This window comes from Parasteatoda tepidariorum, chromosome 1 (assembly GCF_982258835.1).
Source record: "Parasteatoda tepidariorum strain Cologne lab strain chromosome 1, Ptep-v5.0, whole genome shotgun sequence".
In the NCBI taxonomy this organism is placed as follows: domain Eukaryota; kingdom Metazoa; phylum Arthropoda; class Arachnida; order Araneae; family Theridiidae; genus Parasteatoda; species Parasteatoda tepidariorum.
The window spans coordinates 77,640,963-77,661,510 of NC_141755.1; the positions used below are offsets into that span (position 1 = coordinate 77,640,963).

General features: G+C 29.0%; 1 protein-coding gene across 3 annotated transcripts in view; it reads right to left on the reverse strand.

The window, feature by feature from the left end:
- Positions 1-1,047: 1,047 nt before the first annotated feature.
- Positions 1,048-20,548, reverse strand: part of BORCS5 (BLOC-1 related complex subunit 5) — a 66,865-nt gene continuing 47,364 nt past the window's right edge. The window contains exons 1-5 of one of the 3 annotated variants that reach the window (XM_087167263.1): positions 20,357-20,488; positions 20,097-20,265; positions 16,428-16,624; positions 13,411-13,599; positions 1,048-3,013 (exon numbers count right to left, since the gene is read on the reverse strand). In XM_087167263.1, the coding sequence (XP_087023389.1) occupies positions 2,798-3,013; positions 13,411-13,599; positions 16,428-16,624; positions 20,097-20,259 (765 nt within the window). In that variant the 5' untranslated portion in view covers positions 20,260-20,265; positions 20,357-20,488 and the 3' untranslated portion in view covers positions 1,048-2,797. Of the gene's footprint in view, positions 3,014-13,410; positions 13,600-16,427; positions 16,625-20,096; positions 20,266-20,348; positions 20,489-20,548 lie in introns of those variants that run through there. The other 2 variants (XM_087167268.1, XM_087167262.1) reach the window with 2 other exon arrangements.

Below are 20,548 nucleotides of genomic sequence, written 5' to 3' on the forward strand. Positions count from 1 at the left end.
GCTTTGCAAATGTTTGTGGGTGTCATCTTTTTATTAGTCATGCACAAATCACATTCTAAAACTTTAAATATATCCTACACGAGCAAGAACTAGGAGAGTTATTAAGTTTTTTAATCGAATGTTTGTTTAAACATTATTGTCTAACATATAAAAAAGAACACAGTTCACACAGTTGTTATAATTTAGTGTTTTTGTACTGAAAGATGAAAATGCATGTCTTTTTTATGTTGCTGTGGGTGGAAATATGAAAAAACATTTAAAGAAATAAATAAAATGTGAGGCAACTTGTAAATTTATACTAATGTATATGTAACTGGTCAACATTGAAATCCATAAAAATTTAAACCAATATTTTAAAATATTTTTTACTAATGGCCAATTTAGTTTGTGTAAATGTCACATTCACAACTTTGGGTTGGATTTAAAATAACTCTTGGTTCTATTTACACTTACTCCTTTTTTTTTGGTAATTTTCATTAGTTTTAAAAGTTAAGAACTGCATGTTACAATGTTACGTCAGTAACAGCTCATTTTTTAATTCTTTCAAAAATTGAAATTTTTGAAAGTTAATATCCTAATAGTTTTAAAATTGGAGTAGTTGTAAATGTGTAAAAATTCTTACAAGAGCTTGATATTTTAAAAAAAAGAATTGAGCTTTATGCGCTTAAAATCTGCAAATCTGAAAATTGTAATGGGAAATTACCCATAATTATAAATACAAACTGTACAATAAATACTTGAACAAAACAATCACAAATATACTTATATGACAAAATCAAAAATAATTTAAAATCTTAAAAAAAAAAAAAATCTTTATAAAAACGTTCAATGATGGTAGAAACATTCTCAATGATTTCATATATCTAGTGTCCAAAGTTCTATCATTCTTATTTAAGGAATCTATAGATGTAATCATATCTCACTTTGAGGTGCAATAATCATTTAATTTCTCAAAAATATTTTTTTCTTTGTTTGTCAATCAATACTATCACAAAAAATATATATTTACAATTCTACATATGACTAGATACAAGGTGTGTTTTTAAATAAGATTGTTAAAAAAAATGAAGTGTTCTATTTTAAAAGAATATTAAGTAATAAGCATTAATAGTTTCCTCATCCAACATCAAAGATACAATCCAGTTTTTAAGGATCCATATGATATATTTAATGAGGAGAACAGAATATATAATATGGATATATTTTATTAAAATATTTCATAAAAATCTTCATATGCTCCAATACTAGATTTAGTTCCTAACTAGATAAAGCATAAAATCATACTACACATCTAAAATTTGTCTTAAATTACAATTTCTTAAAAAAAAATTTTATCGTATATTACAGTGTTTAATATTAAAGATATCAATTATTTTTTTGCAAAATTTACTAGTTAAAATTTATAAACTAAACTATAAATTTTTTTTATTCCTAGTGAAATGTATAATCACTCACAATTTTAATCTTAAATTTACGTCAGTAATACTTTATTAATATTATACTTTAAAACCTATACTATAATTTAATAATAGAATTGCAATAAGTAAAATAAAAGTATGCTAATTATGTACTGAAAATACGACTGTACAAACATATAATTATATGAATGAAAGTATTGTTATTAACAAGAATATTCGAAAATTTTAAATACATCACTGGAATATAAAAAATTTCCAGTTACTGACTGCTTCCAGGTAATCTATAGATGTGGAGTTGATAGTTAAAATGTTCCACTCAAGCGTTGAATTTGCATCAGTTAAGAACATTATTATTTCAATGAAATATACATTTAAAATATTTTCATAATAAAATATGACAAAAACTTCAATCTAGAATAATATTTAAACAAAATCCTTCAGTCTAAACCAAAGCCATGGAGTTGGTAGTCTGAGAAACCTACTAGGAGTCCAACTTACATTCTATTTTAGCTTTCACCAAATTTTACAGAAGTATTAAAATTATACTTGCAGTAGATTTATATTTGAATTAGTAATATATTTTAAAAGTCAAAACTTTATTACAATAATTAAAGTACCAGTTCACATAATTATAAATATTTGTAAAAACAATTACCTACAAGATAAATGATTTCTTTTATCTTATAAAAAACCTGACTAGTAATTAAATGGAGTCAAAGTTGAGCAAATTTTTGATTCCTGCATAATTGTATTTAACTCTGGCTCCGACTGATGCTCTATTTTAACTTTCACCCAATCTTAGGAAAGTATTAGGGGGATCGATAAGTAATGTCGTTTCGGAGCATTAAATATTTGTTAGCCTTAAAAACCAATTCATTTTTTAAATCCATTTTCAATTCGACATTGCAAGGTTGTTGCAAACGATGGTGAAAAGGTTATTGATTAAAGATAAAATCTTAATAACAAATATCAAATGCACCGAAACAACATTACTTTCCAGTTCTTCTAATATTAAGATCTGACTCTTGCATTATTTTTATAATTGACTTAGTAAAATCTTGTAATAATTATAACATTGCAGTAATAATTATTCAAATACATAATTAACAAGTTCAGATAATTATAAATATTTGTCGAAATAATTTTTCACAAGATCAGAGACTTCTTTTCTTCCTTTAACCTAGAGGACCTGAATTTTAATTCAATGGAGTCGGATACATGCATTTATTTCCAATTCCTGCATAATTATCGTTAATTCTTGCTCCACAGCCCTGGCTTAGAACAAGAACACATTAATTTAGAATATTAGTCTTCAAATTGAGAGAATGTTCAGCCTCAAATAAAGAAGTGAATGCCTCAGAGCATTCACTTTCCCAATCCTATCCAGTAACCATGACGAAAGGTTCGAGTCTTTCCTCGGGTGGAAGAATGTTGTTCAGTTTTTCCATATCATCAATTATGTCTTTCAGAGTAGTTTGACAACGTTGGAGATTGTTGGATATTTCCTGAACTTTTCCAATTTGTTCTGCATGCTTAACAAACTTTTTCTGACGCTCTGTCAATACATTAGTAAGTGTGGTGATGGCAAAATCGATCTAAAAAAATAGAGATTATCTAGTTAATCTTAAATTGAGGATTGATGGCTTTGATAGTATAATTTCTATTATATTCTATAATAAATATATATTCTATAACTGTTAAATGTTCCATTTTTTACTCAATATGACCAAATATTTTATATTTTTTAGTAAGATATTTGTGTTTTTTGCTCACAAATTTGAATGACTATTTACTGCAATAGTAAAAAGATTATATTTTATGATTACCTAATGTATTAGGGAAAGTATTATACATTGTACTTTTAAAAATTTAGAATTTTTTTTTGTTATTATACTGGTTTAGTGTTAGCAAAAACAAAGAGAAAAAAATGAAAAACACAGTTGCAATGTATATATATATATATATATATATATATATATATATATATATATATATATATATATATATATATATATATATATATATATATATATATATATATATATATATATATCAGGGATGAGATAAGCCAAAAGGCAAAAAAGCTGAATTTCCACGATAGTAAATTTTATGCAAGCGCAACCCTTTAATAATAAATTCCAGACAGTTTAAGGTAATAAATAATGTGTTGACGTATAATTGTGTACTAATTTATTATTATATAAATGATTACATTGATACTTAAAATACTTAAGTGAAAATTAAAATTACCAATTGAAAAAATAAAGCTGGAATTTTTTTTTTTTCCTTAGTTAACATAAGAGACAATTATTACTTGAAAAACTACCTGGTTTAGCAAATTAAAACTACTGAGAATATACATTAATATTTCATTTCTTTTAATAAATACTGTTATGTGATTTATAGTAAATATATCAGTAATATTATTTTTAAATTATATTGAAAACAAAAACTTTAACAATGGACCGAATCATTATGTTCATATTATAGTCTAATCTAACTAGAGCCCTTTGAAACACATCAATAACAGTGAAGTAGAAATATATAGTAACTCCTTAACATACAAAAATTGTTATTTTAGTTTGAAAAAATTACATGACAATCAGCAACTGTTTAGATAATTGTCGTTTATTTGATAAGAATTTTGCATTTTATAGCATAAATAACAGTAATTATAAATAAAATTTTGATGAGTCAATTAACTCTTTTTCCAAAAAAAAAAAAATAAATAAATAAATTAAATCCCTTTTTAAGTGATTGCTTTTGTTTGCTATATCTTTCATGTTTGCTATATTTAGTCGTTAGTCCATCTTCAAACATCTTGTGACAAATCCTATTTTTCTTCTTTGCAAGCACATACTGTAAGTTTTGAATATATTCCCTTCCAGTTTCTCTGATGTTGTAACACTTACATATACTAATAATCGTCGTTAGAAAAACAGTCACCTTTATAGTAACTAATTTAAAAAAGTAAATTACTTCTTACAAGAATCGCGATAGTTGATCTTAAAATTGCGTGAATATGAATAACAATTATGGATTTTGAAATCACATGAATATGAAACTAGATATATGATTTTGAAAATGAGAAAATACAAACTGGGATATAGAATTTTTAAAACGCGTAAATACAAATAAGGATTCATAATTTTTATATAGCGTAAATACAAATCATGATGCGTAATTTTTAGATTGCATAAATAAGAATTATGATGCATAATTTTTAGAGTGCGTGAATGGGAATCCCAATGCCTTATTTTAAAATCACGTATAAATACGAAAATCAATGTTTGATATTATAAACCGCATGAGCAAATCAAGACATTGAACTTTAAACTTGAGTGAATTCGAATCGCTACATAGGTTTTTAAAAAGGCGTAAATATGAATCACAATATCGGATTTTTAAATCTTGTAAAAAAGAATCGCAACGTACAACATTCAAATTGCGTGAATAAGAATCGCAACACGCAAATATGAAAAGCTATGTTTGATATTAAAATCGTATGAATAAGAATCGAGATATTAGCATATTCCAGGCTCGGGACCTCCAAAAGGTTTGTCAGAAGTAGCGTCGTTTGAACTATGAAAATCGGATCTATCTGGAGGGCGGGTAAAAAAAATTCGGAAAATCTTATCTGCTGCGTGTAAAAGGGGAGAAAATAGCTAAAATAAGTAAAAATGAGAAAGGATTGGTAGCTATGTAGTTTGAATTTTCTGTTTCTCTTTGAAAATCGGTGAATTTTCTGAAAAAGCGGAATACTTATTTAAAAAAAGTGATATTTTTAGAAAATCTAAATTTTTGATAAAAACGCTGAAATTCAAGAGATAAAAGTGAAAAATAATCATAAAGTGAATATATATATATATATATATATATATATATATATATATATATATATATATATATATATATATATATATATATATATATATATATTTAGTATAAGGCAAAATTAACATCCTCACAAAGCGACTAGCTACAGCAAGCATTGATTAAAAAATTATCTGCAAAACAACTCCTAATTACCACTTTTTCTATTGAAAATGCACCCCATTTTTAGTTTATTAATTTTAATGAATATGAAATAATTATGAATGCTTTATGATATTCTAAAAATCATTTTATTTCACACTTGTTTATTGAATTTTTTCTTTATTTTAGGAATTAACCTTGTAATATTTCCCACATTTTAAGAAATGTTTTAAAAAAATGCCCAACAAAGTTACTATTATTATTCTTTTTTCTAATAGTTTAAACTTATCAATTTTGGAAAAAGTGGTTGCATGTTTTAAAAAAATGCCACTGTAAAAGATGCTACAACTGACCACTGGCTAGCAAAAAAAAATTTTTTAATTTCGAAACATAGCAAAACTCTGAATGTAAAGTTATAAATAAATAGAAAATTCCCCTTTTTTTGTTAACCGTAATACAGTAAAAGAACACGTGGGGATTTATAGAAATGAGGTCGCTGACGACTTGGCTAAGCAGGGCTCGGTTGAGCTAATGTATTCAGTTGCCTCATTGACTTTTGATGAGCTTTACTCCATCAGGAAAAACAATGACTTTAAGTCTTGGAGGGTCCCTCCATCCCATGATTGGTATTGGCGGAGATGTCTTGGTGCTCCATTGGCCTTTCCTGCGATTGAGCCGACCAGACCGCGCTGTCGAGATTTGCCAGCTCCTTGAGGAGTGGCTCCTTTTGCAATGGCAACAGAATTTTCTCGGTTTGTGCAAAGTGCGGAGTGCGTTCCCGTAGCACATTCTGGCTTGTCTTCACATTTCTAAGGAGACTTTTGCGATGGAACCTTCGCTTGCCCTGGATTTTGTTGAAAAATAGGGGCCAGCTTACTAAGTATAAGATATTGAAGACATCTATTACTACTCAATAATTCACTTCATGGAAAAGGTACAACTATATTTATTGAATATAAATCTTTAAATATAAAGTAAGAAAAACTACATTCAACTAAACTAAACATAACTCTTTAACATCACATAGCTCTTTCTAAACATAACATAAGAGAAGAAAACATCCTCTAACCAAAGCAAAGATATAACTAACTAAAGCCAGAAACACCCACTTCCTTCTAGCTGAGATAACAGGAAGTGACCCAACTTCCCACAGGAAGTGACACAGCCAAGAGGAAAATACTGTTTACATTTCTATTTGTTTACATTTTCCCCAACATTCGGCCCCCTTTTCCTTTTGCTGTGCTAAAAAGTTACACTTATTTGTAACCTTGAGTTAAGTCCTTAAGTATATTTTATTACAGAAGGATCGCATTCGTTCTTTAACCGCAGGCTTTGTTAACAAGTCCGATGTATTGTTCAAAGTTCTAACATATCTTAATTCAAAGAATTTGTCATTCACATATTGTCTCACAAAATGGTAACGAACATCAATGTGTTTGCTGCGAGAGTTCTCAACCTCTGATTTAGAAAAATCAATAGCAGCCCTGTTATCACAAAACAATTCACAGCTTGGTACGTCCAATTTGAGTTTCTTATCAGTTAGCACATTTTTTAACCACACTAACTCCTTGGCTGACTCCGATAAAGAGATATACTCAGCCTCCATGGTAGAAATTGAAACACTTTTCTGTTTAAAGGTTTTCCACAAGATAGGGATATCACCTACATATACAATAGTTCCTCCTATTGACACTCTGTCATCTCTGTTTGATGCATGGTCGGCATCAGTGTAGCACTTTATTGACAAATCTAAGATTTTCGACATATCAAGCATATTTTCTTTTGTATATTGCAGATACCCTAATAATTTCAGTAAAGCTTGCCAATGTTTGATACCAGGATTTTCTTGATACTGCGATAAAATATTAACAGCATAAGATATTTCAGGTCTTGTCCTACTTGCTATAAAGGACACACATCCAAGAACACTTCGGTATGGAATGTTTTCCATTTCTGCTTTCTCCATTTCTGTTTGTGGGCAATCCTGCATTGACAAATTTAATCCTTTAGCTATTGGCAATGAAACTATGGGTATGTTGTACCACTTGCTAAAATGCTTCACTGTATTCTCTATATATTCTTTCTGGTGGATTACTAAATGACCATTAATTTTCTCAAATTCTATACCTAAAAGTTTCCTTGTTTCTCCCAAAACCTTTAATTCAAAATTTTGATTCAACTCTTTTAAAATTAGATCTATGTGCTTTTGACTTTTTCCCATTATCACAATATCATCTACATATAACAATAGCAACACATTATCTCCTGTGAATATTCCATTGCACCAATCTAATTTTTCAAGCTTTAATTCATATAACACACTAGTTACTTCAGTGTACCACTCACGTCCTGATTGATGTAATCCATATATTGCCTTTTTTAATCTACACACTTTTGATGGATCCACTACAAAACCTTCAGGTTGTGCCATATAAATTTCTTCTGTTAAGTCTGCATATAAATATGCACTTTTTACATCGACTTGACAGTGAACCCAGTTCATCAAACCTACAAAAATAGCAAAACATAGTCTTATGAGAGAAAAATTAACCACAGGACTATACACTTCGTAATAGTCAATACCCTGTTGTTGCTTAAATCCTTGTGCAACAAGTCTGGCTTTATGTCTCACAATTTTATTCGATTCATCGGTTTTTAGGTTGTACACCCATCTACTACCTATCACTTTAGTATCTTTCGGTTTCTCTACCAATGACCACACTTCTCTTTTCTTCATCATTTCAATTTCCTCTTCCATTGCATTCTTCCATTTTTCACAATTTCTTGACTCAACTGCTTCTTTGTAGCTTTTTGGAATATTATACTCAATTAAATTTGCTTCATCTTCTTGTACTATGCTGACTTCATTTCTGGTTACTTTACCAGAATATTCATTCCTACCACTAAAATCAAATATATCTTTTTCAAATTTAATTCCATGACTATCACAATATTTCTCAATGTCATTTGATGACCTAAATCGGTTTTTAGACCCTTCTATGAAATAATAAATATCATTTCTAGATCCATCTGATCGCTTAGTTGCTTTTCTTAACCAGTTTAAATCTGATACCTTCTTGATGCTTTCATGACTACAACTTGAGTCAAATTCTGGCCTATGAACAATATCTTCATCACTTGATTCTTCTTTTTCATTCCATTTTGTTCTTCTTGGTGGTTTTCTACTTGGGTCCAGGATGACTTCCACTGAAAATTCATTTTCATTGAATTTAACATTTTTTGTTTCTATCACTTTACAATCTTCAGGTAAGTAGATACGGTAACCCTTGGTTGAAAAAGCATAACCTAGCATTATACCTTCTTTGGCACGCATTTGGAATTTATTTCTCTTTTGTTTAGGTACACCAACATAAGCCTTACATCCAAACACTTTAAAATACATTACTGGTGGTTTCTTTCCATACAACATCTCATACGGTGTTTTCTTTCCTTTTCTTGAAATTCTGTTCCACGTATGAACAAAACAACATACGGCTTCATCCCACCATTCTTCATTCATGTTACTATCCCTCAACATAGATTTAATGGCATCCAGAGCAGTTCTATTAAATCTTTCACATACACCATTTTCTTCTGGCGTATAGTAATTAGTTCGCTCAGCACAAATTCCATGCTCTTCTAAGTATTGTTCAAATTGGTTGTTGCAGAACTCACCGCCATTGTCACTCCTGATACACTTTAATTTTCTTTCAGTCAAGCATTCCATCTTTGCATGATAATTCTTAAATTTCCTAAATGCTTCACTTTTATTCCTCATAAGGTATAAAACTACTGCATGACTGTAATCATCTATAATTGCTAAAAAATACCTATTTCCTTCTTTTGAAGTTTTCGGCATAGGACCACAGATATCCATATATACTACTTCAAGTGGTTGAGAAGTACGACTTGGAATTGATTTAAATGAGATTCTATTGGACTTGGCAAGGAGGCAAGTGTCACAATTTTCATCTGGTTTTTCTATATTAGGTAATCCCCTTACACTCTGGTTCTTGCTAGTTTCCTTAAGGTAGTCAAAATTAATATGACAATATCTCCTATGCCACAATGTAGCTATATCTGTTCCTGATTTACAAGTGCCAACATTAAATCCACTATTTTCAGCTTTTGGAGTTCCAGTTTTATATTTGTATGGCTTCAGGTAGTACAATCCGTCTTTTCTAGTGGCATAAAATAACTTCAGCCAATCATTTGAATAAATCCATAATTTTCCCTTCGTTCCAACAAAATTAGCTCCTGCAGCTTCTAATCGTGAAATAGATATTAGGTTTCTTCGAATACTTGGGTTGTATAAAACATTTGTTAAAGTTATATTACTCATTTCTCCTCCTACTTTAACTGAAAATTCAACAGTTCCTTTTCCTAGTACCTTACTAGAAGTATCCCCAACAGCCAAAGCCATGCTTACATTATTTGTTTCTTCATAACTTGACATTAACGTTTTGTTTTTACAGAAATGTGTAGTTGCAGCGGAATCCAAAACCCATATTTTATCATCATTTTCAATCATGGTTTCACCAACTTCCACAGAGTGTGTTGAATAAGTCTCAACTAAAGCAGCTGACTGATCATTGAAATTCCTTTTCTGTTTACCCCACTTTGACTTTACATTTCTGGCATATCTATCTCTACAATTTGCAACTAAATGTCCATACTTGTGGCATGATGACATGGACCAATGACTTTTCTATTAGTTTCTACAAATTTACTTTGAGATTTTTTTCTGTCTCCATATCTTTCTTCATCTTTACTTATAGAAGAAATGTTAAACGCACTAACCTCTGGACGAATATCAGCTTTCACTTGTGTAAGTCTACTTTCTTCTCTTATCAGTTCTTCGGCAATTTTATCAATCGTAAAATCTTCATCCTTCCAACGATAAATTAACTGAACAATACCGGAGAACTCAGGTGGTAGATGCCTTATTGCTTGGAAGCCTTGAAACAACTGATTTAATTCATGACCTGCTTCACTAAGCTTCTTCACTGCTGTTTTAAGTCTAGCAATAAAAAGGCCTATACTTTCATTAGCTTGATACTTAATGCTAAAAAACTCATCAAGTAACTGAATGAGTCTGGCTCTTGTTTTTGGCTCAAAATGCTGAACCAATTTCTCCCAAGCCTTTTTACCATCTAAACAATCTTGGATAAGCGGTCTGAATTCTGGCTGAATTGCATAATACAATGTAGAAAATGATCTATCTCTTCTCAATTCAAATTCCTGTTTTTCTCTTCTTGTAGCTGAATCTTCCAACTCTTCTTCTTTTCCATCAATAAATTTCCAACAGCCTTTATCTAATAACAAAATTTTAATGTCTGTTTTCCACCTGTCCCAATTATCATAACTTAATAAGTTAAAGCCTTCTGGTAGCAAAGCCATTCTCTATATAAGTTCTTCAGAATATATTTCTAAATATCAATACAAATTGTTCACGGCCCCCTTCTAAAATGTCCTGGCCCATAACCAATGTTGAAAAATAGGGGCCAGCTTACTAAGTATAAGATATTGAAGACATCTATTACTACTCAATAATTCACTTCATGGAAAAGGTACAACTATATTTATTGAATATAAATCTTTAAATATAAAGTAAGAAAAACTACATTCAACTAAACTAAACATAACTCTTTAACATCACATAGCTCTTTCTAAACATAACATAAGAGAAGAAAACATCCTCTAACCAAAGCAAAGATATAACTAACTAAAGCCAGAAACACCCACTTCCTTCTAGCTGAGATAACAGGAAGTGACCCAACTTCCCACAGGAAGTGACACAGCCAAGAGGAAAATACTGTTTACATTTCTATTTGTTTACATTTTCCCCAACAGATTTTTTTAGAGTATAACGACTCATTGATAATGTCTAGCTGCCGCTAGACAGTGAGGAGATTAGTCACACACAGTAAAATAACACCAATACTTTTATTACCTTTATAAAAGCATAATATATGACATTTTTACAAATACCTTACATAGTCAAGTAATATAGGGTGACCTGGTGGGTTAATTCACGATCACTCTGTTTCTGGGGTAAATAATGATTACCTAAGTTATACTTTAAAAAAAAAATTTTTTTTTAAATTTGAGATATGGACAAGAATGCTTGTACACTTTACTAAAGTATAACTACATTTACTTAATAATAGCTTTTTGTTTTATCTAACAAAATAAGTATCTTTTAAACTGTTTTCTCTATTTTCAATTTCAAAGATGGGTTTCAAAATGTGCACATTTCTGCAAAGATCCCCCTCTTTCTCTTAATAATAAATATTTTGAGTTACTTTATATTTCTTTGATATAAAAATAGTGTAAGCTTTTGTTTAATTGTTTCACATCTACTGTAAACATTATAATTGATTATAGAAAACTGTATCTAATGTTGCCCCCTACAGATGGGGTAATTATTGATCACTGGGGTAATTCCTGATCACGGTCATTTCTTCTTATAAATAGTATATAAAATAGCTAATAAATAGCCAATTGTCTTTTCTTAAATAACAATTCATATTTATTAAGTGGAACAACTATAAAATATATTTTAACTGTCATCACAAAATTTGTTTTTAACGGTATACAAGACTGTATTCTGATTTGCACCATTTCTGGTTTGTCATACCTTGCTTCTATCTTAATTTTATGTGTGTACATTGTTAGAATAATTTTTAAGTTTATAAATTAGCTTAGTATAAATATGGTGAGAAATTATTAGCCTAAAAAGGATACTAAGCTTCTAGAAAGCAAAATTAGTGAATTTCTTTTAATGATTGAAAATGAAAATTTCAATGTGAGAGCTGCTGCCAGAGCTGTTGAGTTGACATACCTTACTTTACTTTACACTTTCACTTAATGAAGTTAAAAAATCCAGCAAAAGTAACCCATGAGGGAACTCTCTTATATTTCAGCAGAACATGAGAATGAGTTGGCTGATTGCCTAAAATGTATGGCATGATGCAAAGATTTTTGGAAAATTTAAAATGTTAATCTTTCTTCTTGCTTTTAAATAAATAGTTTTATTAGCTGCTTAAACATATCTTTTTGGTTTATTTGTTTGATCTTAATTACCATTATATAATTATTTTTAAGTAGCCCCTTTACAATAAAAACTGGTGATCAGTAATTACCCCAGAAGTGATCAGGAATTACCCCAGAAATGATCAAGACCAGGGGTAATTCCTGATCACTAAAAATTTAAAATCTTTCAAATTCTAATTAGATTTTCAAACAAAAGAAGGAGGCATAGGACTCATCTCATATAGCCTCAAACTTCCAGTAAATATTAAAATTCTATCTTGAATAGTTTTTTCACAAAATAGATGTTTGCATTTTTTGATCAGGAATTACCCCAGGTCACCCTACTAGTTTTACTAATACAATAAATAGTTAAGTATTCTTATTTATAAGGTATTGTGCTAAAAAATGAAGAAAAATAATAATAATATTGATTAGAAAAATAAAACATTTTACAGTTACTCAGCTAATTTCTATTTACTTAAATTTCTACTTCAGTACTGTTTATTCTTGAAAGCAAAATCTACCACTTCCAAACCAGTAAAATAACAAACATTTATTTTTATTTTTAAAAGTACAATGTATAATATTTTCACTAATACATTTGGTAATTTTTTTACTAATACAGTAAATAGTCATTCGTATTTGTGAGCAATGAACACAAATATCTTACTAATAAATATAAAATATTTGTTGATATTGAGTAAAAAATAAAACATTCAACAGTTGTAGTACAGATATAATTTCTATTTATTTTAATTTCATACCATCCTTTTACATTGATTGCTAATTACAGAGATTGCTGATAATTATTTTATTATGATTCTATTTAAATAATTAGCGGTCTGTTAGATCAACAGACTACTAATTATTACAAGCCCTGCTTAATGTGCGGAGGATTTTGGGATTTGAAAACATAGAATACAGTTGAAGGCTTAAGTAATGAAAACTAATAAATAATTGAAAATTTAAATTTATTATTTACCTCACGTATCCTTTGCGTAAGAACATTCTGTTCAGCACTGACAATTTCAGCACAAAGCTTAAGGTGCTCTTGATATCTTTGGCAGAGATTTAGTATACATTGATGGTCCAATTTGTCAAGAATTTCTTGATCTTGGATAGTTGGAATGTTTAAAGCACCCCGCATGATTGGATGAAAAGTTGGTATTTTCTGCAAGGGGAAAAAATATTATAATGTAACAATAACAAAAACAAACAAACTATTGTTTCGTTGCGTAAAATATCAATTTAACGCATATATTGTAAGAGTAATAAATGGTTTAAGTTTTGTGCGATGTATCTGAACTTTGATTTAAGCTGCCAATATAAAAATGAAAAAAAAAAAAATGCACAGCATATTATATGCAAAAATTCATTGCCTACATTACTGTTACAATGCTGAGGTTTCGTTTGGTTTCGTTTAGTTAAAAAGATGTTGCTTTTATCTCGCTATGAAGACCATGTTTGTTCCGTTAGATGGTTAGGAGAGACTTTAATCAGAAGTCTCTGTTTTGTGCAAAGATCATTGTCAAAATGTAGAACTTAATGCACTGTTTTTTTCTGGATTGGAAAACTTTATTCACAAATTATTTTCAGTGGAACTTATGACTCTTCACAATCAGTATGCATTATTCCATCACCTTTTTTTTTCTTTTCTTTTTAGATAATAAGGGCGTAACAATGTTTCTTGTTTATTTTCAGTGAGACTTCTGCACTTGTGTTACTTTGTAATTGCTATGGATTATTTTATTCTGAACTTAATCTAATCATGGAAACAAAAAATCATTCATCAAAAAAGTTTTTTTTAACAATTGTTTTTTTTAACAGGTCAAAAATTTAATAGCAGTATTTTGTATTTGAATAATTTATACTTTGTAATAAAAAATTTCTCGGTTTTTCCTCTTTTCTTTAATTTTTGTGATAGAATTTTATTTATTTAAACAAATAAATCTTCAGTTGTTTTTATTTTTCAAAAATTAAGGCTTTAAAATCAATAATCCCTTACGATCTTTAATTGTTTTTATATTAAAAGAAATTAAAATAAAATTTGTGTTATACATTTTTTTAAAGTAAAATTTGGCTTGTAGTTAAAAAGACTTAGTTTTAGTAATTAAATAAAAAGTTCAGTGATATTTTGATGTTTTAAAAGTAGTTTCATTTTTTTAAAAAAAAAATTAACAATACTACTATTTATTTTATTATTTTTAAAACTTTCTTTCAATCTATGAAAGTTTAATATTTTGTTAGAAATTCATTGCTACTTTTAAACAAATAAGTTGTAAAAACGGTAAATGAAATAAAACAAATTAAATTTATTTTTACGATTAATAAGTATAGAATTCAAAATTAAATAAAGCTTTATTATTTTAAATAAATAGATAAAAAAAAGTATAGCAATATTTCAAAAGCGGGTTCGATTCTTAAAATAATTTAAAACTTTGTTTTACTTAAGTAGTGTAAAATTACTTTTGCTTTTAACCATCGTTTTTTATTTTTAAAAAATTTCCAATAATATATGTAAAATTTATTGATAGAATTTCATTATTATTTTTAAACTATTAAATCTTAAGTTGTTTTTAATCAAAGAAAACTAGAAAGCTAAAACACTTGTTTTTATTTTTAGAATTAAGTCTTAAGTCAATCCATCTTTACTATTCTAATTAAAAATAATTAAGCAATGTAAATGTTATAAAAGCATTTTGACAATAATTAACATTTTCTTTTGTTATATATTTATTTATCTTATATATTTTTGATTGATTTAATATTTCTGATTTCATAGTTTTGATTTTAAAAAAAATAACAATATTCAATCTTTTGTTATATTGCAGTTATGTTAACAAATATATCACAATATAAAATTTCTTACATCAGCCAGTTCTAGTTGATGATAAATCAATATTATATAGTAAATTTTCAGTCTTTTACAATAAGCTAATTTATTACAATAAATAAAAATTTATAAAAAAATGTCTGGTAAACAAAACAACTTCAAGTAACATATACGGATAGAACATTTGCTAACAATTAAATGCACTTAACTCATAATAACAATGTTTTGTAAAAATAATTCTTGGTATCATTCACTCCAATTTTTATTAACTTTTAAAGATTAATTTTTATGCGTATATGACATGGAAAGTTACTATAACAAAAATTATAAAAACTACTTGATTCCTTTTTAATTGAGTTACATGCATACAAAATCTACAAATATAACAATTGTAAATGGCGTAATCGCCCATTAAGAAATAAACTATAAATTAAAAAATTTTCATTTTTAGCTATATAAACACAATTTTAATGTATCAGGGTGCGTAGTCAAATCTTTCAACAAAAAATAAGCACCTTTTAAGTGCTTTTCATTTTCAAGCACTCAAAAAATATTTTTAAGCACTATATGCATTAACGAAATGCAAAATAATTTACTAAGATTTTACGTGATCATGATAAAATAACTAGTTTCTGACAAAGGACTCTTTGCTTGATTATATTAGCCATCATAAAATGATTTTTCGTTCCGATATCAGAGGGTGGAAAATGAAGCCTGAAATCGAAAATATCTTGCAAAATGCAACAGAGTTGCACATGAGAGTGCAATAATCTCACTGAACCCAGCTCAGTAGACGCACATGCCGACTCGCAAGTATTTCATCATACATGTAAAATGATTTTATACTTTATAGACCGATGGCACGCTGAAATAGATTGTTGAATGTATTGTGAAAACGTTGAATACAACAATGTGAAAAGCATGGTTTTGCATAATATGTGGTGAAAATTGACATTGTAAAGGAAGAAAATCTCATTTTTGAAAAGAGAAATCAAGCACTTTTTAAAAACACCCCATGAAAAAAGCACCTTTAAGGGCTTTTAAAAAATGAAAATAAGAACCTTTAAGCACTTTTTAAAAACACTACAAACCATGTGTATGTACAAATTTAATTATTAAATACACAAATTAAGAATTTCTGCAATAGTAATTAATTTCTTTTTAACCTGGAGGCATATTAGATCTGCATCAGTTTCCAATGTGTCAGTGGTGAAACTGCCTTCCTTGACAACTATTATATCATGCCCGGATGTTGATCCAGCATAAGACTTGGGCCTTGGAGCCTTTGGAGAAGATCTGGGTGAAGGAGTAGCAGAAGCTCGCAAACTATGAGCTGGGCTTTTAGATGACAATTTAGGAGAATCTAAAAAATTCATTTTTTACAAAAAAATATAATTTAAACTAAAAATTAAAATGTTAATTAAACATAGCAACTACTTAATAAATCTATGAACTCTTAACATATCTGAAATGTAAGAATTCTTCATTAAAACATTATAAAAATAACAGCCTTTGGTTACTAAAAGAAAACAATTAATTCTGTTTAATGACTATGAAAATATCTATTTAGTTTTTTTTTATATGGCAGTAAAGAAAATTTTCATTTCTTTTCACATTGGGAAAAAAGAATTAAAATATCATGCGCCTGAGCTGTTATACCCATAAGCAGAATATTTTCAAATGTTCTGCAACAGGATTTATTAATATATGCAAATGTTCTGCAAGCATTTCACAGTGAAAAAAAATCCCCTTTACGTTAAAATACTATATTTTCATTTATTAAAATATATGACCATACACAGATACAGTGCATTATTTTTTAAACCAAGGCAAACATTCTTGATTTGTTACTTTTTCAATCACTTTTGAAGTACAAAATTGTGTTAATGACGATGATGAATTATTAATAAAATGCTAATGATATGAAGGTCCAAACATTAAAATAAGGTCTGCCTTAAAAATCTTTCGGACAAGTGCCTAGATGGTGCACCATTTGCAAACACAAACATTCGCTGGTCTGTTATTCCAACAACTTCTTCATCTCCATTGAAAACATTTAGTCTTTTAGAAACAATTCTGTCAATCATGGATCCCCACGATTCACAAATTACTTCTGAAATGGCAATGGAAATTATGAAAAGTTCATAAACTTTATGAAATTGGAAATCTCTAAATTTATTTCCTTTACGGCTTGCTTTAGAAGCTCTCTAGATTAAACTACATATCGATTTCTACTGCTGTCTGCTAAAAACTGATACGCCCATATCATAAAAATATTATAGTTAATTTATTAATTTCCACCTCAAAATGGCAAAGATATGGGTGAGAGAGATTACTGATTAATGTGCTGAAATTTGAGCAGGGTGTCTAAGGTGCCTCTTCTAAAGCAACATCATTCTTGGGAAACAGCAATTGGTCAAAGCTAAAGAGAATTTTCATTCGTTTAAGGACAATATCAACGTTTTCCTCTTTTTCAAAATATATTTTATACTGCTTCAACATGGAATCAATGTAGATTATCATTTGCATTACATCTGAGGAAAATATAGAAAGCTCAGAATAATTTAAGACAGAGAGTAGTCTTTTGGAGCTAACAGGCAAATCTGCAGAGGAACTTCTTGAAACATACTTTCCTGGCCAAACATTTGTAATGCATTCTTTGTATTTTTAAACAATGAAGAAAGCAATAACTTTACCATATTTTGGAACACATCTATGCTTACTATACTTGAAATGAGGATAAGATGCTCTTTTATAATGTGCAATGAAGTCTTTATTTTACTGATGTGGTCGGCATATTCCCATGGTAAACGATCTGAAATGCTCTGCAAGATTATGAGGGGAAGATTTTAAACCTTCAGGTCATTTAGGTCTACAGAAGAGTGTAGTGTGAGATTAGGGTTGGGCATTGTTCTGCAAGACTACTGGATTATTTCCATGGTAAAAGATCTGAAATGTTCTGCAAGATCATGAGGGGAAGCTTTTAAACCTTCAGGTCATTGTGGTCTACAGAAGAATGTAGTATGAGATTAGGGTTGGGGATTGTTCTGCAAGACTACCGGATTATTCCCATGGTAAAAGATCTGAAATGTTCTGCTAGATTATGTGGAGAAGCTTTTAAATCGTCAGGTCATTGTGGTCTACAGAAAAATGTAGTATGAGATTAGGGTTGGGGATTGTTCTGCAAGACTACCGGAGGTAGGTAGGTGGGAGAGGGGGGTTCGCAGGAAAACGTTGTCGCTTATTCAAGATACAAATTGTTCTGCAAGACTTCGTTTGTTCTGCGACGTACGTCGCAGTTTTAGGCACTTTCTGCTTCTGGGCTGTTATACATATGAAAGTGTAAAAAAACTCAACATGTTTCTGAATTAGAATTCTTTTCTTGCATGAACAATGTAAAACAGAAACAAACTGAGCTATAAGTTGGGAAGAATTGAAAGTTAAAAGGGAATAGTTTGTATCAACTACATATGTTTTTTTTATGTTTTAGTTAAGCTCATGTAGGTTCAATAACAATAATTTTATTCATTGTTATTCATTAAAAAATGACGAGAATCAATCGTACCGTTATGCTTTTTAAGTATAACGGAAAAAGGTATAGTTCAAAGAGCAGAAGAAAGTATTGATGACAGTTATGAAAGATGTAATATTGAAAGAATGCATAGGAGATGTGCCATCATACATGTTATTTAAAAGCATAATTATTGTGTTGTTTCTGCAAGTTTTTCTATTAACTGCAATTTATTTAAATTTAAATTTTTTTATTTCAATAACTTATTATTGGCAAAAAATTTTAATTTTTGAAAGAGGAATTAATTTTGAAGATTTCAATAATTGATATAAATTCTTAAAATTTTACACTAGAACGCATTTCAAATGGGTTTAACCTCGTAGAGAGTGGATCTCATATGGTTTGGAAACCAAATCATCATACAAGTTGCACGGCAATCTTTGGGAGTTGGGGAGCCTCATAAAAGAGGGAGCGGAGCATACTAGTTACAACTATTGGAACCACTGTTTAAACACACCAGATGTTAAACAACATGGCCACTTTATACGAATAAACATGTTTTTATTTATATGTTTCTATTTATTAAAGCTATTTCGATTTATACAACTATTAATACCACTGTTTAAACACACCAGATGTTAAACAACAAGGCCACTTTTTACGAATAAACATGTTTTTATTTATATGTTTCTATTTATTAAAACTATTTCTATTTATAAAACTATTAAAACCACTGTTTAAACACACCAGATGTTAAACATGGCCCCTTTTTAGAAATAAACATGTTTTTATTTATATGTTTCAAATTTATTACATACTAAAAGGTCATGCATTAAATGAGTAAATGTTAGTGCATACGCTCACCATGCTCAGATCATTATATAATCTATGATCCCTAAGCATACAAATACAAAAAGTAAAATAATTTCTTGTTATTACTAAGAGCCAGTTCTACCAACTTCAGTGTTCCTAATTGGAAAAAAAATTTTAAATTTTACAGAAAGAGGAATAATTAGGAGACTAAAAAAAATTTTAGCACGGTCAAACGAAACAATGAGAGAAATAAATATATGCTATACAAGTAATGCGTCTGTGGATTTAAAAACATTGAAGAAGCATTATTTTCAAGCATATGATATAAATAATAAACAAAACATTTTATAACTCAATCTGAATGACTATTGGTTTTCATATATGGTATTTTTTGCTACGTCTTTGCAACAAGGGGAATATTTCATGGATAATGTTTAAATATGGTTTGTTTTCAAACGGATAAAATCATGTTTTATACAACTAGTTCAGCCTAGTCACAATGTAAAATTACCTCCAATAGGGCGATTTACAGTATACGATATGTACGGAATATCAGAATCGGAACTAATTGATGGCCTAGGAGAAGAACATCTAACATTCTGAGGTTCCTTTACTTTAGTTGTTGATTTGACACTTTGGGATCTAGCTGACTGGCTACTTTGTTCCGAACCCATTTGTAACTGAAAAAGTGAAGAACAAGTTCAGAAGATTAATTAAAAATTCATTCAGTCATGTTTCAGGAATAAAAAAAAAAATTAGTCACAAATTTACTCTATCTGCCACTGTACACTGTCATAATCAAAATAAACAAAGTTGGAGCCACAGAGTAGAAAAAAGGAGATGGACAAGCCTTTGCATGCCAAGAAAGGAGCATTAACTTTCCTCAGTACAGAACGTCATAGTATCGCCATCTATTGAGATTAAAACTTTACTTAAAATTAGCAAACAATTTAATTTAAATAA